The sequence below is a fragment of the Podarcis vaucheri genome (genome assembly GCF_965113315.1).
Source record: "Podarcis vaucheri genome assembly, chromosome: 11".
In the NCBI taxonomy this organism is placed as follows: Eukaryota; Metazoa; Chordata; class Lepidosauria; order Squamata; family Lacertidae; genus Podarcis; species Podarcis vaucheri.
Genome location: NC_138749.1, coordinates 15,457,635 through 15,481,921, shown reverse-complemented (window position 1 = coordinate 15,481,921; position 24,287 = coordinate 15,457,635). Strand labels below are relative to the sequence as shown.

Genomic DNA, 24,287 nt, shown 5'->3' with positions numbered 1-24,287 from the left:
TTGCTGAATGGTTTTTGAGGCTTTTTTAAAGAAAAAAAACAAGACTGAGAGCCACTTTGAGAGCAGCAACCTTGGTAGCCTATACGTAACAGAAAATAAAAGAATTCTGCTGCATCTGTCAGTGACTCCTGTTTCTATTCTTCTCAAGTACCAGGGAGTTGATGGCTAATTCTTCTTCAAGGTAGTTAGTCTGGGAAGCAGGAAAAGATTAAAAAATGCATGAGCTTCAGCTAACCTTTTACAAAGCTTTGTCGTCTTAATGTTTTTTCCTCCAGATTTTCGTTTTGCTCATCTTAGCGTCAGCTGGCCTGGCTATTGGGCACACCTACTGGGAACAGCAGATTGGCAATTCTTCTTGGTACCTCTATGACGGGAAGGATGAGACCCCTGCCACCCGAGGCTTCTTTAACTTTTGGGGTTACATCATTGTCCTTAACACCATGGTCCCAATTTCCCTCTACGTGAGGTAACAAATATATGTAACTTCACTGCAGTTCTGCATGCAAGCATTGAAATTGTTATAGGTTATTGAAATCTCAGTCTGTCCAATAAATTCTCTACATAACTAGTTTCTCCCATAGACCATGCGTTCTTCCAAATGGCCATTTATTGACCGTTCACCCTGATTTGTTTATTCAACCTATGTGTGGAGATTATATTATGTCATTGCTGAGACTTCGTTCAAATTAGTTTGCATAGAGATTATACAGTGGTACCTTGGTTCTCAAACTTAATCCGTTCCAGAAGTCCGTTCCAAAACCAAAGTGTTCCAAAACCAAGCTGCACTTTCCCATAGAAGGTAATGCAAAATGGATTAATCTGTTCCAGACTTTTAAAAACAACCCCTAAAACAGGAATTTAACCTGAATTTTACTATCTAACGAGACCATTGTTCCATAAAATGAAAGCAATAAACAACATACTGCAGTCACACAATCAATCAGTCAGTAGTTGAATTGGGTTCCACACAGTCACAAAAACAAAACAACAAGATCCACAAAAACACAAAATAAATAGCAAAAAGACATACCCTAGCATCACACTCAAAATGGAAGTGTGCTATTCAAAATGGAAGCGTAACACACAAAACAGAAGTGTGGCACTCAAATTGAAAACGTAACACTCAAAATGGAGTACGTTTGGCTTCCAAAAAAAGTTCGCAACCAGAACACTTACTTCCGGGTTTGCCGGGTTTGGGTTCCAAGTTGTTTGAGTACCAAGGCGTTTGAGAACCAAGGTACCACTGTATAATATTGCCCGATGTCACCATTATCCCACAATTCCTAACGCATTTCTCCATCACTTTTCCTACTACAAAAATAAATCAATTTTTGGCAAAGTGGTTTTTTTTTAATCCAAGAGCAGAAGAGCGCTAAATCCACTTCAGTTCAGTAACCTAAAATTGTGGGTATATCACAGAATCATACCCATAAAAGGTATGACAGTTTGGAAGCAGTGCAAGGCTGCCACAATATCTGTTTGTTTTTCTTGTAAGTGTAAACATGATTCAGATATTCCCCCCCTGACAATCCTGCCCCTTTTTACAAATACCTTCTCTGCAAATAAGTCAAGACAAGAAGTCGATGATGGAGATATATTTGCCTGTTCTTTCTGAGCAGTCCTTCGGTGGTGCACGTCTGGTCTTGGTGGCAGGGAAGTGGGACATATTTATAGAACCACTTCATTTGTCTTGGCACCAACTTGCATAGGGGAAGAAAAATGTGTGGTGAGTTCGTTGCATGCATGCAAGAGCGAGTGCATGTTCAGTGACTACTTTTACAATGTGCATAACTGCATTGATCTGAACAGCCTCCCTAGATTTAACAGTTAAGAATCTTGCATGGAACTCAATAGTTTTGTTAAATGCCCTGCTTTTGTACGTTGAAGATCTCGAAGCAAGGATAATAATCACTGTTACATCTTACTCCCTCAGTGTTGAAGTGATCCGTTTGGGCCAAAGCTACTTCATCAACTGGGACTTGCAAATGTATTACCCAGAGAAGGATACAGCGGCAAGAGCCAGGACAACCACTTTGAATGAACAGCTTGGACAGATCCACTACATCTTCTCAGATAAGACAGGCACACTGACGCAAAACATAATGGCATTCAAAAAGTGTTGCATAAATGGACAGTCCTATGGTAAGTCTAAGCGTCACTGGAGTTTCCCAAAGAAATTGGTTGGATGCCACGGAAATATTAGCAGGAGGAAGTGCTCCTTCACTTACTATCAAAAATTATAGAATTCACCACTGCAGAAGATGGTTCTGTGTCCAATGTTTGCCATACCTGGAGGCAAACACATTGAAATTAGTGGGCATTACTAACAAGTGTATTTACTTAACAATTTGTTTATTGCTTAACCGTGAACAAAGCCTCTAAGTTGTTTGCTAAAAATGCAGAATAAATGTTAACATTTTCCATAAGAACCAATGTTAAAAACAAGTTTATTTTAAAAATCAGAATAAATAAAATAACCATTTAATTTTAGTTTACGGTGTAAACTTTTAAATGTTAAAATGCACATCAGCTTTACATGCCTGGGTGCATTTGCCAAAGCAGAAAAGCTGTCAACAGGCATGGAAGATATCAATGGGCAGAGAGTTCCATAGGAGCTGTCTCATGAAAAAAAATTGGCTCTTTGCGAGGTACTTTAATTTCAGTTCATCTGCTCTGAGTAGCATTTAGTTGGATGCAAACCATGGTGATGGCCACCAGCTTTTAGATGGCTTTACGAGATGATTAAACAAATAAATAGAGGCTGAGCCGACCAATACCATTGAGCACTATGGCTAATCAAACATTCACATGCCAGGACTGTGGAAAAGCAGATGCTAGGAACAGGGAACCACCTGTTCTCTTCATTTATTGCTTGTATGTTTCTTTAAAGGCACTGGCAGACTCCTGAAAACAAATTTTGGTTATATCAAATTTTGATATTTATATTTATCTATTTTCCTTGCAGGAACGTGCAGGGATAAAACAGGCCAAGAACTGCATCATCCTGAGGTAAGTGACTTTCAGTAGCAAGCAATACATGCCTAAAAAGAGGCAGAGATATGACCCTTGGCCCACTCCAAAGATACCTTTCTCTGAGGCTCCACCTCCATCGTTCAGCCCGGACACTGAGGTCCATTGCTGAGGGCCTTCTGGTGGTTCCCTCACTGTGAGGAGTGAGGTTGCAGGGAACCAGGCAGAGGGCCTTCTTGGTAGTGGCACCCGCCCTGTGGAACGCCCTCCCACCAGATGTCAAAGAAATAAACGACTATCTGACATTTAGAAGACATCTGAAGGCAGCCCTGTTTAGGGAAGTTTTTAATGACTAATGTTTTAATGTATTTTTAATCTCTTGTAGGAAGCTGCCCAGAGTGGCTGGGAAAACCCAGCCAGATGGACAGGGTATAGGAAATTATTATTATTATGATTATTTATTATTAACCCCAGATGGCTAGCCTGTGACATAGATGCCAGAAGCATCAAAGGAAGCAGGAGTTTGTGAAACACCTGTGAGGTAGTTGGAGGGTCAGTGAGGCTGGCTACACATTTTGATAATTAATACCCAAGAAAGAAGTGTTTTACACCCTAGAGCAGCCTTCCTCAACCTGTGGGTCCCCAGATGTTGTTGAACTACAACTCCCATCACCCCTAGCTAGCAAGGACAGAGCTCAGGGATGATGGAAGTTGTAGTCCAATAACATCTGGGGACCCACAGGTTGAGAACCACTGCCCTAGAGGGTTAAGTTACAAATCAGAATCCAAAGAAACCCATGCCATATTTACTTGGCTAGGACAAATCTACCTCTAAGTACAATCCTGGTGCTTCTAGTTTGCACCAGGTTCTCCCTTAGCTGGGTGTTAGGCTGGTTTTAATGGTTCCAGCTGTTTGGGTTTTTTAATGTTCATATGGGTTGGGAGCTCCTGGGCCTTTCAGCTTCATGATTTGGTTTGGCTGTGAATTGCATGCTATTGTTGATTGTGAACAACACAAAGGACTTGGTTGGATGAGTAGTATACAAACCAAATAAGTAAATGGCATGCATATCTAGCTGAATCAGGCAACGTGCCAAAATATAGAATAATAGAATCTTAGAGTTGGAAGGGACCCAAAGGTCATTTGGTCCAACCCCCTGCAATGCAGGAATCTCAGCAAAAGCATCCATGACAGATGGCCAGCCAACCTCTGCTTAGAAACCTCCAAGGACGGAGAGTCCACAACCTCCTGAAAGAGACCGTTCCACTGCTGAACAGCTCTTACTGTCAGAAAGTTTTTCTGATTTTTTATAAATGTTTTATGGGGTACAGTTGGACTTACACCTGCTTCTCTACTGCTGACCTTTCTCAGTAAAGGTTAAGTTGCCCCAACTGTCCCAGGATGTGGCCTACATACTGTTTATCCTTTGAACTGGTTGTGCATTGCCAGAAAGATAGACTGTGTGCACTAACACATTATTCACATACCCTTCTTGTGTAGCAAGTTGACTTCAGCTGGAATATGTATGCAGATGGGAAGCTCACCTTTCATGATCAGTATCTGATCGAACAAATTCGGTCTGGCAAGGAACCTGAAATTCGACAGTTCTTCTTCCTGCTTGCAATTTGCCACACAGTGATGGTGGATGCCTCTGATGGTAAGTACTGCATCCACAAAGAATCTTCATTTTATATACACTGAGCTGACCCAATATTCATTGAAATGGAATGTTTATAAGGCAGCCTAGTTTAGAATTCTACATCTATACAGCAAAAGCTGCACTTTCGTGCGTCAGGCGTTACTACGAAATTGCAAACTGCTGGCAAATACACGTACTAATGATGTTGCCAAGAAGCCCCTCAAGGCTTTTCATCATCCCTAATATCATAACAGTCCCCTCTCCACACTCTAGTGAGGTTATATTTCGACTTAATGAGAGCCAGTGTGGTGTACTGGTTAAGAGCGGTAGTCTCGTAATCTGGGGAACCGGGTTCGCGTCCCCGCTCCTCCACATGCAGCTGCTGGGTGACCTTGGGCAAGTCACACTTCTCTGAAGCCTCTCAGCCTCACTCACCTCACAGAGTGTTTGCTGTGGGGGAGGAAGGGAAAGGAGAATGTTAGCCGCTTTGAGACTCCTTCGGGTAGTGATAAAGCGGGATATCAAATCCAAACTCTTCTTAATAAACTGGCATGTGAATGAGTCTTTCACCTGCACACATCCTGTTTCCTCCCTCCTTTCTTGGAACAATTAATCCTGGAGGCCTAGAATTAACCAGAGTTTGCTGTTCCGTCTGAACTGGGAAACGATGGTTACTAGACTAAGGAAAAAGCCTTATGCCAACCCCACAAAAATGGTTCAAGGTCTGGCATATTCTGTGCCTGCTAACCAAAGTGTACAGGTTCAGATGTAATGAGAAACTGATTAATTGAAAACTTCCAGGGTTATTGCAGCATGTCAAGAAAGGAGGGGCCGGTGTGAGAACAGAACACATGGGCAAGAGACTCACGCATATATTAACTCACGTAATTCTCCCATCTATGAAGGTTTTCTAATTTTTTGTCTTAATACTCTAGGTGAGCTCAACTATCAGGCAGCCTCCCCTGACGAAGGAGCATTGGTAACTGCAGCCAGAAACTTTGGTTTTGCTTTTCTTTCACGGACACAGAATACTATTACAATAAGCGAGATGGGAACTGTGAAAACGTACGAAGTTCTTGCCATTTTGGACTTCAACAGCGACAGAAAGCGGATGTCTGTTATCAGTGAGTAAGCTGGGGGGGGGGGAGTTCAAAAGCCCTAAAACCGTGTGCTAGAAGGTCTCTCTGCTGGAAGTGGAAAAACACATCAACTGTGATCTCTGCCCTTTCTTTTTTAAAGAGGCAATAACAAATGAATTAACAAAACCTCCTTACAGAAATAATTTGTATACTTCCAGCATAACAGCAGACCAGCTCATCATCTTAGCTTTATAGCACTGATGCCCTTCAGACTCCTGTCTTCCAACCAATCTCCCACATGTTTTCCTAATACAGTTCTCCTCCTCCTCCTCCTCTCATTTTAGTCTAAGGATGGAGGCAGTTTGGGAAAGGGCCATAGCTCAGTGGTGAGGCATCTGCTTTATATATAGAAAGTCCCAGATTCAACCCTCAGCATCTGTAGGCAGGGTAGGAGAAACCCCCATCCGAAATCCTGCAGAGGGACTGCCACTCAATTAGACAGTATGATCTGATTCTTTAGGAAGCACTTCCCTGTGTTCCTTAAAGGGTCCAGCATAGGCCACATGAAGGGGGAATGCATTTTTCCTATAACACTGTGTTCCTAATCCATCTGTTGCTTTTGTAGCAAGAGAACCTGATGGAGCAATCAAGCTTTATTGTAAAGGAGCGGATACAGTGATATATGAACGGCTGCATCCAAGGAATCCTACGAAGCATGCAACGCAGGAAGCACTGGATGTAAGTTGGGTTCCACGTGTTTCTGTTTTGCTTTGTTTGCCATGTTTATTTCCTTTCCTTTCCTTTCCGTATTCCATAAAGTTCAAACACTGCCGGAGTCAGGAATAGGTTGGCAATTATAGAATTATTTTTTCATTAATAACCATCCAATGCAGGCCACATCAACACAATGCCAAATCACAATACAATCAAAAGAGCCAATTAATCAGTTCCAAATGAAACATTTTTGGATGGCTTCCCGTGTTCCGGCTATCAGGAGTTGATGTCATTCCTTCGTCCTGCACCAGTTCTCTTAATTAGTCCAAGTTCCACAATTCCGATCTTAATCCTTTAGTTTTGCAGCCACTGATGTGATGACTTTCGATCATATTTGGTAAAGGAATAGGTCGGCAAATGTAGAAGAGCATAAGAAGAGCTCTGCTGGATCAGGCCAGTGGCACACCTGACCCAGCATTCTGTTCTCATAGTGGCCAGCCGGATGCATGTGGGAAGCCTGCAAGCAGGACTGTCCTGCTGTTTCCAACAACCGGCATTCAGAAACATTACTGCCTCCAGCCACGTAGGCAGAGCATAGCCATTGTGGCTGGAAACCTTTAATACAGCCTTATCATCCAGGAGTGTGGATTAGGTGACACTTATAGGTGTGACCCTCCAGATGTTGTTGAACTCCAATCCCCATCAGTCCTAGCCACCATGGCCAATGGTTGGGGGTGATGGGAGCTGTAGTCCAACACCATCTGGTAGAAACAAATGCTGACCACCCCCAAACAATTCGCAGACTTGCTGCATTTGTTTCTACTTAGATTTCTCTGCATCTCTTTCAGTTATTCCAAAATGCCTTCCATTTTATTCACAATCCCTGCTTGGCAGAATGATACCTGTCAGTCTGTTTTTGTCACAGAGAGCTTTCTCAGATCATAGAATTGCAGGGTTGGAATGCAAATTCAGGACTCTCAACTAAAGCATCCTCGGCAGATGGCCGCCCAACCTCGACTTTTAAAAACTGAGACATTCTCGTTCCTTCCCCCTGGTAGATCTTTGCAAATGAAACCCTTAGAACGTTGTGCCTTTGCTACAAGGACATTAGCGAAGAGGAGTACGAGGCGTGGAATAAAAAATTCGTGGCTGCTAGCGTTGCTACAAGAAACCGTGACGAAGCTCTGGACAAGGTGTATGAAGAAATTGAAAGAAATCTAATTGTAAGTCTAATGGGAGTGGCTAGGGAAGGGAGCTTTTGCTGTCTGCTTCCACACTTGACCTTGCAATACTTCCTATGAGGCTGTCAACTCAAATAGCATTTTCTTAAATACACACATGTGTTTTTCTGGGCCTCTCTCTCTTCACTGCTTGGATGGTTACACGTTTATTTTCCTTTGGCACCCACATACATGCATCCTGACGCCTGAACAACTTCTCTGCAATAGAGGCTGCTTTGGCATACTAAAAGTTGTTGTAAGTTGCTTTGGGATGATCTTTTCCATGCAGAGATCATGGAATTGTAGAAATGGAAGGGGCCACAAGGAGCATATAGTCTAATCCCCTGCAGTCAGGAATCTTTCACCCAATGTGGGGCTTGAACCCACGACTCCAAGATTTAGAGTCTCATGCTCTGCCGGCTGAGCTATCCAACCTCCTATGTCTGGGTAGGGAAACCTCTGGCTTTTGAATGTAACCTGATAGATTCTGTTAGTCATTTCTAGCATAGCCACACCATGCATTTAAAACACATCCATCATGTGACTTCGCCCAAAGAATCCTGGGAAGTGTAGTTTAAGGATGCTGGGAATTGTAGCCCAGTGGAGGGGGGGGAGTTACAGTTCCCAGGATGCTTGGGTGGTGAGGAGTCATAGGCTTCAGATCTGACAACGGCCATACTAAAAATGCTTGTTGTTTAAATAACCTGCAGCTCTTGGGTGCCACAGCAATTGAAGACAAGTTGCAGGATGGAGTTCCAGAAACAATATCCAAACTGGCGAAGGCAGATATTAAGATATGGGTGCTGACAGGCGACAAGAAAGGTAATGTGTATATAAATAGCTGCTTCTTATTTACCCAAGGGGTGTGAATGCAAAGCGAATAGCTCTGTTCCAGGGCTTTTTCCTTGTGGTTTGAATTGCTGTCGTAAGTGTAGTGCCGGCATATGCTTGTGAAAAGTCAGGTGAGCTAACAGATCATGACACGGCATTTTGTTGTTCTGTTGCAGAAACTGCAGAAAACATCGGGTTTTCCTGTGAACTCTTAACGGATGAAACAACTATCCACTATGGAGAAGACATCAGGTAAACAGGAAGAAAAACCCTGGGGTTTTCTTTTGCATGCAAGGGATCTCTACTGAATGGAGTCACAGTGTAGGCTGGTCATTTAGGCAAATAGAGCATGTTATGTACTGAAGATCTCACCCTGGGCCAGCAGGGGGATACTGTAGATAGTTCAGGTCCACATATGCAAATAAGGGATTGAAAGTAATGTTAAGTGATTGGAAAATTAAAGAAAATGGTTACTGTTGCGTTCTAGTGGAGCTCTATATAAGCAGGCTGGCCGAACCCTTCAGTTCAGTTCTGTTCTGGCCTGTGAATAAACAAGACCTGTTTGAAAAATTGCTGTGTCGTCTGATATGTTCACCCACAACTTAACAGAGCACAGGAACCATCATACTCATTGGCCTAAATCTACCTCACAAGGCAGTTGTGAGGACAAAATAGGATAACTATTTTTCCTGAAGCCGGGTGCCATCATTATATAACTTTAGACACCAGACAAAAACTTTCCTCTGTAACTGGGCCTTTGGCCTTTAACTATCTGTGGCCTTTTGGAAGTGAGTGGGATGTTTTTTTAATGCATTTCTTTTTCGCCTTAATGTATGTATGGGGTCGGGAGTTTTCTTGTCTGTTTGTTTTGTTGTAAGTTGCTTTGAAATGCCCTGGGCAAGATAAAGCAACTAACAAATTTAATAAATAATAATAACAACAACAACAACTCTTACACGCACCTCCTGTTAGCTTTTAGGAGGAAAGGTGGAATATAAAAAATTTGGGGACTGGATGAATGATAGAAATAGTACTTTAGGTTGATGTAGTAACCTGTGCTTAGGAGGATAATTCTAAGGGTCTGTTAAGGACTGGCGCCACTAACTTGGACAGCTGTTGATCTGTAAAACAGAGGTGACGAACTGTTTTTCTGGCTACTTGTGCTACAAGTCCAGTACAGAATATTACAGTGCACAAAAAGTTATCTGAGTTTTACCCTCCTTCCTCTAACTGCTGTCCCCACCCTCCCACTCAATGTGACACATACATGGGAACCCCAGTTATAGGGAAAACATTCGGTGAATTACAGGTGGAGAGAAGTTTGTGGAGGGGAGGGTTAAGCCCCCTCCTCATCTGCAGCTTCTCTGCTTAGAATCAGCTTTCCCCTGCCACTGAGTCAGAAAAAGAATGACACAGGTTTGTAGACTCACCTTTGCTACAGGGGTTTAGTTCCTGGTGAAATACATAGGATTTCTTGTTAGGGCAAGATTAAGGAATTTCACAACCAAGGCTAAGAGGTTTCAGAAGCCTTGTAGCTTTTCCAGCTGCACTGGCCCCCGGTGGAGTACAGGGTCAGATTTAAGGTGCTGGTTTTGACCTTTAAAGACCTCCACGGCCTAGGACCCTTGTACCTACGGGACCGCCTCTCCCGGTATGCCCCACGGAGAGCCTCAAGGTCCATAAATAGCAACACCCTAGAGGTCCCGGGTCCTAAGGAAGTTAAATTAGCCTCAACCAGAGCCAGGGCCTTTTCAACACTGGCCCCGGCCTGGTGGAACGCTCTGCCTCATGAGACCAGGGACCTGCGGGATCTGATTTCTTTACGCAGGGCCTGTAAGACAGAGTTGTTCCACCTGGCCTTTGGCTTGGAGCCAATTTGATTCCCTCCCCCTCTTTCTTTCCCTTTCTCCTCCTGCGATGAGGTTTCAATATTTTAATGTTGTATTTTAATTTTGTTTTTAAGTTGTATTCATTCAATTTGTTTTTATTATTGCTTGTTAGCCACCCTGAGCCCGGCCTTGGCTGGGGAGGGCGGGTTATAAATAAAAATTAGTGTTGTTGTTGTTGTTGTTGTTGTTATTTATTTTCAGTGTAATATGCTGAGGTTCTAGAAGACTTTGGATCAAATGCCACTAAGGCCAACTTAAAATATGCTGTAGGTGTTGTACACCATTCAATTGCAAAGTGGCCTTTCTTGCTAAATCCTAGTGGCATTTTCTTGGACATCTTGAATTGTTACACCCATCGTGGTTAAATAGTAAGATTTAGCTTTTGCCTCTACACCTATTTAGTGCTTTTCTGCAGACAAGGTTGGAAAACCAGAGGAACGTAGTCGGATCAAACACGAATTCATCCCAAAGAAGCAACGATCCCTTTTTTGAGTCGGGTAGAAACCGTGCCCTAATTATCACTGGCTCATGGCTGGTAAGTATGGATTAGAGGTGCACTGATTACTTTGATGTGAGAGTTTTCTATACCCAAACAGCAGAAAATAAAATGCTAAGAATTTAGCGAATCAAGGCAGGTAAGCACATGGTCTTGCAAAGCCACCAACACCCACATGGAACTGAAACTGTCTTCATATTCAGGAAATTGGAGAATATTCATAAAGTTACTCCTTTTTTAATGGGTCAAAGCTTTTTGCCTTTCATGCTTCCTGTGGAGTCATGGGGTTAGAATATTTGCTTTCTGTTTATCTAACTTGTTTACCCAGCTCAGTGAGATATTTGGCCATTTGAGTAAGTGTAACAGGTGTACAGGATCAGATCAATCATCCTTTGGGACGAACGCACATACCACTGACAGCAGGCAGCATTTTCCATAAGGATATTTTACTGAATAAGGTTGTTAATGATTGTGTATTATTAGAAGATATATCTGATGGTGAATGGCATTGCAGAAGGTCTTTGCAACTGATCCACAGAGATGTTTATAAGCCCCTTTCAGACACGTCTTGCAGTACAGAATCAATGTGGCTACTAAGCCAAATACTCATAAGCAACCTGAAGGCAATTTTACTGATGATGTATGACTTTAGATGTGTCAAGTCATTGCAAACAAAAGAGGTAAAACCTCAACATGCCATTTTTATAGGGGGTGGTGTGCACATGACCCCAGATTCACTTTCTATCTCTTGTGGTGTTTTCAAATTCTAATCAGATTTTGAGTTGCTCTGTGCATTTGCTGCCTGTATTTAGACTTCTGAATTACTTTGCAATAATCTTTCAATGATGGTGGATGAAATTTTTCGGACCACTTCAAAGGTCTCCAAGCCAGTAAAAGGGATGAGGAGGGGGGAAATGTGAGTTGGTTGATTTCTTAGCTCAAAATAATTAAGAGATGGCAAAGTATATATTCTTGCTGGGACATTAAAAAAAACCTTTTCAGCCTTCCCAGTCGGCCTTTACAGGTCGATGACAAGTCTTACAGTATGAGGCTGTATAGAATTCTACATGTGGATTTCTGAAGTTCAGGAGGGGGGGAGCAGTTGCTAAAGAAGAGAAGTGTAGAATTTTTATTTTTAAAAATTGAATATAATTTTTAAATTTAATTTAAAAAGGTTAAATGGTGCTTTTAACTTTTCTTTTTAAAACAACAACACCAAACTCCTCTGCTGTGTTCTAACAAAAAATAACAATCCGGAACTCTTCAGTGCTCTATAGGTAATGTTTATTACAGCCTCTCTTCTTGCAAAGCACATAGACCTAGTCAGACATAAAGGTATTACAATGGTACCTCAGGTTAAGTACTTAATTCATTCCGGAGGTCCGTTCTTAACCTGAAACTGTTCTTAACCTGAAGCACCACTTTAGGTAATGGGGCCTCCCGCTGCCGCTGCGCCGCCAGAGCACAATTTCTGTTCTCATCCTGAAGCAAAGTTCTTAACCCGAGGTACTATTTCTGGGTTAGCAGAGTCCGTAACCTGAAGCGTCTGTAACCTGAAGCGTATGTAACCCGAGGTACAACTGTATATAGGAAAGTGTAGAGCTGTATTGGCACAGCAAAGCATGAATGCAGAGGGCTCTGTGGCTTACTGGTAAACCTGATCTGACTTGCACGGTGGTAAAGGTAAAGGGACCCCTGACCATTAGGTCCAGTCGTATTTGCCTCTTTATCCAGCCCCTACAGACAGCCTGTGCACACTCCTAATTTTTATAGCAACTGGAAGTTTACCGAGAACAATTATTTCTTACAGAATGAAATTCTCCTGGAGAAGAAGAAGAAGAAGAAGAAACTCTTGAAGCTGAAGTTTCCAAGGACAGCAGAAGAAAAGCAAAAGCAGATGGAGAGCAAAAGGAGAGCCGAGCTGGTCAAGGAGCAGCAGCAGCAGAACTTTGTGGACTTAGCTTGCGAGTGCAGCGCAGTGATTTGCTGCAGGGTGACACCCAAGCAGAAAGCCATGGTGGTTGACCTGGTGAAGAAGTACAAGAAAGCCATAACCTTGGCCATCGGGGATGGCGCTAACGACGTAAATATGATAAAAAGTAAGTGGTGCACGCATTATTATTTTTTTGCCGAAACACATTTGTTTATTTAAATGTTTATATGTCTCCTGTTGTGAAAACAACCAAGGCGGGTTACAATAAAACCCAATAAAAATCCAGTAACAACAGTAAAAGAATACCAGCGGTATTAACAGTCTGTACAAAATGTAACTTTAACAGTTTCCGACAGATGCCTGTCAATCAGTAGCCTGGAAAGGCCACAGTAAACATATGGAACAGGGCTGCACTGGTACAGTTAAGACAGAAAACAGGAAGGCTGCCCTCACATCCATTGTTTTTCAATTTAAATTGCTGGGGGGGGGCGGGGGGAGGAATGCACCCAAGTGCATTTGGGCAATGGTATGTCCCATCTTTTGTTCTAGTAATGTTTTAATGCTGCAAATTCTTTTTCTTGGCCCAGTTTGCCACCCACATTCCTTATTTTCTGGGTCTACTTTTTCCTTTCTACTATTTTTGAGAATTCTGAACTTTTTAGATGACACAGTACAGTGGTACCTTGGGTTACATATGATTCAGGTTACATATGCTTCAGGTTGCAGACTCCGCTAACCCAGAAATAGTAGCTTGGGTTAAGAACTTTGCTTCAGGATGAGAACAGAAACCGCGCTCTGGCGGCATGGCAGTAGCAGGAGGCCCCATTAGCTAAAGTGGTGCTTCAGGTTAAGAACAGTTTCAGGTTAAGAACAGACCTCTGGAACAAATTAAGTACTTAACCTGAGGTACCACTGTACACTCATGTCAGAATTTAATGTTGGGAAAGCAGGAAATAATGGACGGCCTAGCCTCACATGCAGTGAAAATGTTTGTTTTTAATCTTTGTACACAGCAGGTGAAAATACATATATGATTGATTTATTAAAATGTGACGCCTCTATGACGCTTAGACCTGGTTTACATATAATCCTAAGGTAAATAGTTAACTGGATCATCCAGACCCAGGGCTTAACAAAGGTTTATTCACCACGAACAAGCCACACTCTTAACCCGTGGTTTGTTGTTAGTTGATAAAGCTTGGTTAATGTTAATCATTGGCTAGCATTATGTGCAAACCTGGCCCTCAACTCCCTCCCTCCCTTGGTGACTGCTTTTTGTGGAAGGAACTCTCAACTGTGTGTTTTCATTGTTGTTTTTCTAGCGGCCCATATTGGTGTTGGCATAAGTGGACAAGAAGGGATGCAAGCAGTCATGTCCAGCGACTACTCTTTTGGCCAGTTCAGATTCCTCCAAAGGTTGTTGCTTGTTCACGGCCGATGGTCGTACATAAGGATGTGCAAGTTCCTTCGGTACTTCTTCTACAAAAACTTTGCATTTACGTTAGTCCACTTTTGGTACTCCTTCTTCAATGGCTATTCTGCCCAGGTAAGAGAGAGAAGGGGCGGGGGGGGGGGCACGTAAATGTCCAAGTTAGCTCATAGTCTAAGAAGCAGGAACATCAGTACCAAATAATATTCATGAAGTTTTACTCCAAAGTGAATTTTCTAGAATTGTGCTGAAGATTTAAGTGCTGTTCCAGTCAAAACAGTTCCTGGTGACCTAATTTATTGTCAAAAAAAATTAAAAAAAATCCTTCCAGTAGCACCTTAGAGACCAACTAAGTTTGTTATTGGTATGAGCTTTCGTGTACATGCACACTTCTTCAGATACTTCGTGTGTATCTGAAGAAGTGTGCATGCACACGAAAGCTCATACCAGTAACAAACTTAGCTGGTCTCTAAGGTGCTACTGGAAGGAATTTTTTTATTTTGTTTCGACTACAGCAGACCAACACGGCTACCTACCTGTAACTAATTTATTGTGTTATGAAGAGAGCCTACAATTGGAACTGTGTAACTTTTCAACAACCGAGAACTGCAAGAGAAAAATAAGATTTGCAGTTAATTCTGTTTGTGGATGCCTGTTCTTTCAATTCTAGTTACAATCTCTTGACTGACTCTCTCTCTCTCTTTACATGGGAGATAGAAAAATGATGTAACCAAATTATTATTATATTGTTTATTGCAGACAGCTTATGAAGATTGGTTTATCACTCTCTACAATGTATTATATTCCAGCCTGCCAGTTCTCCTCGTTGGGTTGCTTGACCAGGTATGCCAACATAGTCAGAATTTATTTCTTTTAAAAGCAGTTCAGACTTTGGGATGCCATGGAAACAGCTGACCTGAATCCTCTGTGTTAGTGACCTCCATCCTGCTCAAAACCACTTACCCGTGGTTGGCTCTATTGGTATACTGTAGAACTAGGAGCACAAATCCTGTAGCTACCTCCCACATCAAGGCCACACCTTCAGACCTGCCGATTCTATCATAGGAAAAACCCATGTGACTCTAGGTGAGGTTGGGTGTTCAGTGAATGGACTCTTGTATAACCAGCCTCCAGATTCCTCTTCCTCTTTGAATGAGGTTGTTGCTGGCATTCATCAGTCTTGAGAGACAATGGAGCGTGCCTCTGGGGGTGAGGCAAAACCCTACGAAAATGCCTGTGTTTCAAGACTTATCAGGGAGCTATATAAAAGCCCTGTGCCTGTAAAGTCTTAGTGTCTTACGTTAGGCACCAGGTTGCTTTTGAGCAACCTTGGAGCTCCCATCATATATTATATGCTGAGAAGGCTGCAGAAGCAGAACTATACTGCTGACATCCCCCTTAGTGCTGAGCATGCCACTGAGCCCACCTTCTAGACATCTGTGCATTGGTGTGGATGTCCACAGTGAGGAAGTGTTTGCATAAGCAGCATAAGGGAAGACCTGGGCATTTTCTGGTACCATAGTGCAGGTACATGCAGAGCTTTTGTTGAGCAGTATGGAAATAAGGGTGTAACCTTCCACTGGTCAAAGCAGAAACGTAAGTCCTTATTTATATTGAAATACCTGCAAATATTGACCCAGTTTGCTTAGTGGGTTCTCGGAGATAAGATTGTGGCTGCTTTGCTCTCCCTCCTCCAATCTTGCTGCTGTTGTGATTGGGTTTATGATTGGGTCAGCAAACATTTTCAGCAGGGGGCCGGTCCACTGTCCCTCAGACCTTGTGGGGGGGGCGGCGGACTATATTTTCTTTTGGGGGTGGTGGAAATGAATGAATCCCCAAGCCCCCAAAATAACCCAGAGATGCATTTTAAATAAAAGGACACATTCTACTCATGTAAAAACATGCTGATTCCCGGACCGTCCGCAGGCCAGATTTAGAAGGCGTTTGGGCCTGATCTGGCCCCCGGGCCTTAGTTTGCCTACCCATGGTTTAGTGTGTCATCCGAACCAGGGGTGGTGGTTTGTTGTGTTCCAGACAAGCCAAAGATGTAAATGAAGGCTTGTTCTTGGGTTTCAGTTTGTGGTTTGTCCAGAGGAGACAAATCATGGGCATCGGGTGAGATGAAACACTAAGCCAAATCATGGTTTTGCTTATGTGCAGTGCAGCAGGACCAGAGGAGAAGCAAAGAGGCCACAATTGCCTCTCTGGGAGCTCACATGCTCACATATTCATAGTGTTACATGCAAACTGGGCCATTTTTTACTGGGGACCAATTTTTCCTCACTGTTTCTGTAATTGAGATATGGCTGCCTTTCTGTTTTGGAACTGAATGTTTCTGATTAATATTACAGAGTAGTTGTGGGTGTGTGTGCATATTTTATAGTTACCTTTCAAGATAAAAAAAATTGCTGTAGTAATAAAATTGCAATGATTTCTTTAAGGACGTGAGTGACAAGCTGAGCATACGTTTTCCTGCCTTGTACGTATCGGGACAGAGAGATTTGCTTTTCAACTACAGGAAGTTCTTTGAAAGCCTCCTGCACGGTGCTCTATCATCGCTGGCTATTTTCTTCATACCGTATGGTGCTTACCTACAAACCATGGGGCAAGATGGAGAAGCACCCTCAGATTACCAGTCCTTCGCTGTCACAGCGGCGTCCTCTCTCATAATCGCAGTCAACTTTCAGGCAAGTAGATGAATCTCATATAGCTCCTCTGATGTACACAAAACACATCAGTGAAATGGGCAGCTTGGGAATCAAACTCTCTCTGATGCTGTGAACACGGAGATTTATGGCCAGACATTGTGTGTGCGGGTGGGAGATTGAGAAACTGAACGACCATTTCTCAGTCCTGCAGACCTGGAAAAGTTTTATGCCATATGAGACTGGGTGTGAGGAGGGCTGAGAGAGAGACCCTGTCTGCACTATACATTTAAAGCAGTATTATACCACTTTAAACTGTCCTGGCTTATCCCCCTCCCCACCAAGAATCGTAGGAACTGTAGCTTGTTGAGAGCTGTTAGGACAGTGGTGTCCAAACTTCTTTCAAAGAGGGCCAGATTTGATGAAATGAAGGGCTGTGAAGGCTGACCAAAGGGCCAACTGGCCAATTAAAGTTGTTGAGCTTTTTTTATTAGGATTTTACCCCAGTAAATAAACTGCCACAGGGGCCGGATTAAACCGACCGGTGGGCCGGATTAAGCCCCCAATACAGACTTTGGACATACCTGTGTTAGGAGAACTCTATTCCCTTCACAGAGCTACAAATCCCAGAGTGGTTTAAGAATCAATCCCTCTTCATAGTTGTCACTCTGGGAACTGTAGCGCTGTGAGGGGAATAGGAATCTGACAACTCTCAGCAGCCTCAATAAACTACAGTTCTTTGAGAGAATCCCATGACTCTTTCAGGTGGCATGATGCTGCTTTAAATGTATGGTGCAGACGGAGCCCAGAGTGTTGCTACGGCTCTGTCTTGTAGCAACTCTGCCCTTCATCTAACCCTCACATCTGTGCATCTTAACCACTGGAACTCTTGCAAGAGGAGCAGGAAACCTGCAGGAAACCTATGTGGCCCCTATCACCAGAAGTAGCATCTGGCAAGAGTGCAAATGTGCCGAGTGATTTGGGCTTTTTGCAGTTGTTCCTTATTTTTCTTACAATCCTGCCCTTCCTCTCGTGAGAGACCAGGACACAGCTTTTACAACAATCATAAAAACCCAAAGTAAAATCACAACCCACAACGTAAGCAAGTTATGCAGGTCAAAGCCGATTCCACAGTGTTTCAAAGGCTACAGGAATGAGGAGCTTTTTAGCTGATACTCCTATGTGCAAACAATGCACGGACGATAGCCGGATTTTTGTAAGCAGGGAGTTTCATGATAACTCTTTCGTGCTGTCTTCTGAGCACAAGCAACTCCTGCTTCTCTTTGAAGCAAACCCAGAAATATTTAAAGCAGGAGAGGCGAAATGTTGGCTGTGGGAAATGGTATGAGGGAAAGGAAATGAGAGAGAGAGAGAGAGAGAGAGAGAGAGAGAGAGAGAGAGAAATAAATTGCTCTTGCAGTAGACCAGGAGGGCTGAGGGATGGCTCCCTGCTCTGTCCACTTGAGCATGCAATTCCTCAGAAAGTCAAGCTGAAGAACAGCTTGGGCATAGCTGGGAGAAAGTAGCAAATGGAGGTGCCGGTCTCCTTTGTCCTCCCCTCCCTTGTGTTCATCTTGCCCATTGAGAGCCAGTGTGGTGTAGTGGTTAAGAGCGGTAGTCTCGTAATCTGGGGAACCGGGTTCGCGTCTCCGCTCCTCCACATGCAGCTGCTGGGTGACCTTGGGCCAGTCACACTTCTTTGAAGTCTCTCAGTTCCACTCACCTCACAGAGTGTTTGTTGTGGGGGAGGAAGGGAAAGGAGAATGTTAGCCGCTTTGAGACTCCTTAAAGGGAGTGAAAGGCGGGATATCAAATCCAAACTCCTCTTCTTCTGGAGAACTTTCTTCAAGGTTTTGCAGAATCTATTGACACCTCCCACCTGCACTGTGATCTTCCCTCTTTCTAACTTCCACATGTCTGTCTGTTTACTTCTAGATGGGGCTCGATACATCTTACTGGACGTTTGTGAATGCTTTCTCAATATTTGGGAGTATTGCACTTTACTTCGGAATTATGTTTGATCTACACAGTGCTGGGATCCATGTCCTTTTTCCTGCTGCTTTTCAGTTTACAGGTCAGTACTTAACTAAGTCACCATAGCTGCAGCCACATTAGTGACTACAAATGCCATGTGACACATCCCAAAGAGTCTACACTATCCTGGTGTGCCCTCCATGGGACTAAAAATCCCATCATCCCCAGACATGCTGGCTGGAGCTGATTGGAGTTGAAGTTCAACACCATTTGGCAAAGGCGATCTTAAAAGAGAAACAAGAGTTTACCGTAATTAACGTTTGGGCCTGGTAAGGAGGGGGCTCCATTTTATTCAATTTCATTGAATTTTATGTACGGCTGAAGCTATTGAAGTCCAGAAAACTGACAACGTATCACAGGCATATTTGAGGCCATGGTTGGTTGGGAACCAAACCCAACGTACACTAGCAATTTTTAATGGGGCTGTTGCTAATAACCACTAATCTTCAAATTTGAGTTCGCATTGGGACATCAAATTTCTGTATCTGGTTTCTAATCTGATTTATTGTTTGCATTCATATAAATCATCATAAAAACATCACCATCTTATTTTTATTTAAATTTGTATTCTGCCCTTAACCTGTAGATCACAGGGCGGTTCACAACATAAAAGTAGAAGATAAAAAACACAAAATACAGAATAAAAGCAAGAACAAAAACAAACCAATAACCCCCTCCCTCCCCGCCTTTTCCGTTGCCACCTTTCCACAAAAGCAGTCATCGTCAAAGTGGCTTTAGAGATGGAGCAGGGGCTGGGGACCGCAGAGCTCTGTGGAAGGGCACACATTGCAGAAGACCCCAGGTTAAATCTCTGGTATCTCAAAGGATCTCAAATAGCAGGGTTGGTAGGTACACCTGCTGGAGACATTGAAGTGCTGCTGCAAGTCAGACTAGATAATGTTGGACAAGGTAGACCAGTTTGGGTCTCCAGCTGCTTTTGGACTACAATTCCCATCATCCCTGACCACTGGTCCTGCTAGCTAAGGATCATGGGAGTTGTAGTCCAAAAACAGTTCGAGCCCTAAGTCGGGGAAATCTTGAGGTAGACCAATGGTTTTGCTTGATGCAAGGCAGCTTCATTTATTACACACACACACACACACACACACACACACACACACACACTTCAGCCTTCACGAACCTGTTGCCCTCCTGATGCTTTGGGCTAAAATTCCCATCAGCCCTGTGCTGCCTGGAGCCTATGGAATTTGTAGTCCTGGAGGGTTGCAGCAAAGGGTTGCATCTGGAGGGTTGCAGCAAAGAGCCATAGTATTTGGGCCCCAAGAGGCCATGTGAGAAATGCTCTGGAAGTTACTTCTCAAAACATAAACCCATCACCAAAGCCTTTTTTTTTAAAAAAAAAAAAAGCCAGTAATTCTTACGGTAATAACATTGCAAGCATGTTTGCTTTCTGTGTGATACTATTAGCATGAAGGGGAGCACCACAGCCATAGCTATGTGTACATTATTCTTTCCTCTCTTTTTCCTCCTACAGGCACTGCTCCAAACGCTCTCCGCCAACCATATCTCTGGTTGACAATAATCCTATCCGTTGCACTTTGCTTGCTGCCGGTGGTCGCTCTCCGTTTCTTGAGCATGACCATTTGGCCTTCGGAAAGCGAGAAGGTACGTATGAGAAATGTAGAGGGCATTAACTTAAAACAGGGCGAGCCGAGCTGAGCTCAACGAGCCCACTGGTCTGTCTCAATGCAAAGTAGCATCTTAGGGTTCCCAGCATCTTCCAGGAGTCCACAGGACTTCACTTAACCTTCTGTCCGTAGCAAGCGAGTCCGCTTCCTTGCCTCGTCGTTAACCTTTCGTGCAACTTTCTCCTTTAAAAGGTCCAGAAGAATCGCAAGAAGTTCAAGGCCGAAGAGGAAAAGTGGAAGCGGAGGCAAAGCGTCTTCCGCCGCGGGATCTCGGGCCGCCGTTCTGCTTATGCCTTCTCCCACCAGCGGGGTTACGCTGACCTCATAGCTTCCGGGCGGATCATTCGTAAAAGGAGAGCTTCGTTAACCGCAGTCCTTGGCAACAATTTAGCAGAAGTCAGGCAAGCTGAAGAAGCCAGCTGATGATTTTCTGTGTCCTACAGGAAGTGGATCCCCCCCTTTGAAAAACAATTGCACAAAGTTTTTATTTTTTTATGAAAAACTCAGGATTCTTTTTTTCTTTTTTGGGGAAAAAAAATCAAGATTATGAAGACCACTTGATTTCCTCCTCAAGCTACTTCGTTTGAGATAACTGAACTGAAGAACTGAGCAGTGTTTTCAGATCTTGATCCTTGTATATTTTGTTTCATGTGAAATTGAAGGATATAAATCTATGGGCTTAAAGACCAACAATTGCAACGGTTGTTCTTTTAAAATGATACTTAGAACTTCATGTTTCTTTTTTTAAAATGCAATCATGAAATACAGTTTCAACTGATGTTTTGTGCCTCAACACCAAAGATGGACTTAGCTGAGAAGCAAAACGGTTCTGTTTGCCACTTCATTCCACTAACTCAGCTATGATTATTATTTTTAGTTAACCAAAGATGTCCTCTTTTTCTTTTAAGACAAGAGAGGTGCAGTTTTACTTTGCAAGCATTCGGAACCATTATTCACCGATCCATGGGGTATTGTGGTCCAAGGCAGCATGCTTTTAATAATTTTCAGGGATTTGGGTGGGTTCAGTATATGCAAAGCATCTTAATCAGGTTACCCTCTTAATCTGGCATTGGGGATAGGGAGTCTGTGGCTGCGTGCATGTTGTTGAGACTCCAACTCCCATCAGCCGCAGCCACAATGGCCAATAGTCAGGGGTGATGGGAGTTGCAGTTCATCAGCATCTGGGAAGTACAAGTTCCCTATCTCTGTTCTAGGCCTGGTCCAGGAGGCATAGCTAGTCTGCAACATTCACTCAGTCGGGGCTTTCTTGGGGGATACTCTACTGAAATGACCACCAATTTTTCACCAGCAGGACTTGGTGAATTGAATCTCTTTTCTGGTATATTGTTTTTATACCACTGCCTTTACTCTTTTTAAAAGTCTCTGTGTTCTTTGTATCTTGTTTTTCGAAAAAAGGGAAGAGATATCAAACCAGTGAAGGGTGTATTATTGGCATACTTCCTTGATTTTCTACCTGCTTAACCTTTATGCAAGGTAGACGTCAACGATTCTCACATTACGGGAATTGTTTCCACGTAGAACAGGAGTGAGGAACTTTTGGCCCGCCAGATGTTGCTGAACTACAACTCCCATCATCCCTAGCCATTGATTTTTGCTGGGTGTGATGGGAATTGTAGTTCCCCACACCTGATGCAGAACATGTGGACACCATTGTACTTAAAAGGCACATGCGTTGTCTATTTTACTACACATGTATATGTGGCTAAAACCAGGTGTGCATGGGTTCTTCACACATGATAATGTGCACGCTTAAGTGAGACCCATGTTACAAGTCCTGGGTGAAACAGACTAATCTGAATAAAATGTTTTTTGTTCACTGGGTGATGGTTCAAAGCACAAACTGGAACAAGAGAACTGATCACATCAAGGATGACTCCTTTTCACTATGTTTTAATAGTAAAAAAAATGTTTGAGATTTTTAGTGTACAGATCTTCAGAGGGTTTTTGTGTTGGGACATATAAATGGTTTACATTTCAAAAATTTCAGTGTACACCAATGTGTCTTGTTAAATATTCACTATATAGTTCCACTTTTTTTTTTTTTTTGGCAAACCATGCAGCCCGGTGTCTAAAATCGTCTTTTAGGAGCATGGAATTCATACATTTCTTCATTATTATTGTTATTTAATGTGCAAAGGTTTACAGCTTTTTCTTTTCCATAGGTGGGAGAAGATTGACTTTAGCTTCCTAGCTTGATTTCTCTCCATCCAAAGATGAGGAGGTGGCGAGCCACACGTTTCAAGCTCCTAATCTGGGTGCAATATTAATTTTAACGTGCTGGTTGAGATAGGTATGCCATACACTTGTATCCCTACCATAAATTGTAAATATTTTTATTTGCTTAAAGATAATGTACATATTTAACAGGCCTTAATTTTTAATGCTTTTGACTGAAGTGAAAGAAGTGTTTTCACTGGTCCGGAATATTTTTATTAAACTATACTTCAAATACATATTTGTATATTCATATAGTGTTCAGCGACTTTCGTGAGAGTGCAACTGTTACTTTATTTGCTATGTTTATGTTCCCCCTTTCCATCAAGCAACTCAGGAGTGGCATACACAGTTCTCCCCATCTGTCAGGAACAGGCAGAAGTCCAAAGGAGGCAGGGGGCAGGAGGACAAACCAAGAGAAGGGGATTCTGTGAGGCAGGGGAAAGAGGAAGAGTCTGGGCAGTCAGATGGAATAAATTGTTGCAGGAAGGCGCAGAGGTAAAGAGAGTGTCGGTGTCATGCAGTGATTGGACAAAGAGAGGAACCCGCTGGGGAATCACCAAGGGGAGCAGGCTCAAAACCTGAGGAGTGGTGGTGGGACGGTGATGGGGGTCAAAGGAAGAAAAGACTGGGAGGAGGTGTTGGAAGCTGAAAAGGTAATTGTTGGAGCCTCCGTACGACCGAGCTGTAATGGCTACTCCTCCGACTGTATTTTCGGAACCCCATCCAGGCTCTCCTCCGACGGTGATTAACGACCTAAGCCTTTGAATGAGGCTTCAGGCACGCTCTCCATCCACAGAGTACTCAGACAGCAGCAGCAGGAGCCAGAAATATGTGCTACATTGCTACTTTATTTCTAATTACGCAAGACAGAAAACAACAGAACAAAGAAACAGGAAACCAGTAACTTCAACATCCGTCTCCCGTCAGACTTCCAACAGTCTGGAATGTCAACAGAGTCTTGTGACTCCAAGAACTGCACAGTGACTTAACAGAAACCTAACAGTAACAGGGCTTGGTGAGCTGGGAGAGTCTGTGGCAGAGAGAAGTCCAGAAGCAGAAGAGAAGGGAGGTCAAGAGGCAGAGATGGGTCAGGCTTGTGAAGAGGCGCAGGTGTCTCCCCCTTGTGCTGTGACAAGCTCCCCTCCCCGCTGTTCTCCCAGAACCAGGAGAGGCATGAATCGGCAGACATGCAGGCGCAGTCTCAGATTGCTTGGGTGGGTGGGTGGGAACTGCTACCAGATTTGCAAAGCTAAGCAGAGTACGGTATGGTTTCAAACTGGATGGGGGACTGCGCGTTTGGGATTCCTGCATTGTAGGGGGTTGAACTATATATGATTCTTCGAGAACACTTGGGCTGGATCTATACAGATTTATTTATTTTTAAGTCACAGAACACGTTATAAAGGCTCTTAAAGGAAAACCCATTGGTGATGGATCACTGCTCTACAGCACCATCTGGTGTCACATGTTTATAAGGCAGGTATAATGATATACAATGGTACCTCTGGTTGCGAATGGGA

At 43.2% G+C, this 24,287-nt stretch overlaps 2 protein-coding genes across 2 annotated transcripts in view; both read left to right on the top strand.

The window, feature by feature from the left end:
• The window catches only part of LOC309542861 (phospholipid-transporting ATPase IC-like), a 62,683-nt gene extending 45,753 nt beyond the window's left edge, over window positions 1-16,930 (top strand). The window contains exons 12-25 of the mRNA XM_082241832.1: window positions 276-466; window positions 1,934-2,142; window positions 2,966-3,009; window positions 4,472-4,628; window positions 5,546-5,734; window positions 6,315-6,427; window positions 7,462-7,626; window positions 8,334-8,445; window positions 8,631-8,706; window positions 10,746-10,878; window positions 12,650-12,938; window positions 14,095-14,318; window positions 14,961-15,044; window positions 16,643-16,930. Coding sequence (XP_082097958.1) covers window positions 276-466; window positions 1,934-2,142; window positions 2,966-3,009; window positions 4,472-4,628; window positions 5,546-5,734; window positions 6,315-6,427; window positions 7,462-7,626; window positions 8,334-8,445; window positions 8,631-8,706; window positions 10,746-10,878; window positions 12,650-12,938; window positions 14,095-14,318; window positions 14,961-15,044; window positions 16,643-16,900 — 2,244 coding nt within the window. The 3' untranslated portion in view covers window positions 16,901-16,930. The remainder of the gene's footprint in view (window positions 1-275; window positions 467-1,933; window positions 2,143-2,965; window positions 3,010-4,471; window positions 4,629-5,545; window positions 5,735-6,314; window positions 6,428-7,461; window positions 7,627-8,333; window positions 8,446-8,630; window positions 8,707-10,745; window positions 10,879-12,649; window positions 12,939-14,094; window positions 14,319-14,960; window positions 15,045-16,642) is intronic.
• A 1,824-nt stretch (window positions 16,931-18,754) lies between these two features.
• Window positions 18,755-23,003, top strand: LOC309543076 (phospholipid-transporting ATPase IC-like). Its single transcript, XM_082242303.1, has 3 exons — window positions 18,755-18,920; window positions 20,376-20,506; window positions 20,722-23,003. The coding sequence occupies exons 1-3, from the start codon at window positions 18,782-18,784 to the stop codon at window positions 20,950-20,952; spliced, it is 501 nt and encodes a 166-aa protein (XP_082098429.1). The 5' UTR covers window positions 18,755-18,781; the 3' UTR covers window positions 20,953-23,003.
• Window positions 23,004-24,287: the final 1,284 nt, after the last annotated feature.

Excerpts from the sequence above, each read along its gene's own strand:
- LOC309543076 (XM_082242303.1), top strand. The coding sequence starts at position 18,782 with ATGGGGCTCGATACATCTTACTGGACGTTTGTGAATGCTTTCTCAATA. Across the intron at positions 18,921-20,375 it reads TGCTGCTTTTCAGTTTACAG|GCACTGCTCCAAACGCTCTC; the intron begins GTCAGTACTTAA and ends TTCCTCCTACAG. Across the intron at positions 20,507-20,721 it reads GGCCTTCGGAAAGCGAGAAG|GTCCAGAAGAATCGCAAGAA; the intron begins GTACGTATGAGA and ends CTCCTTTAAAAG.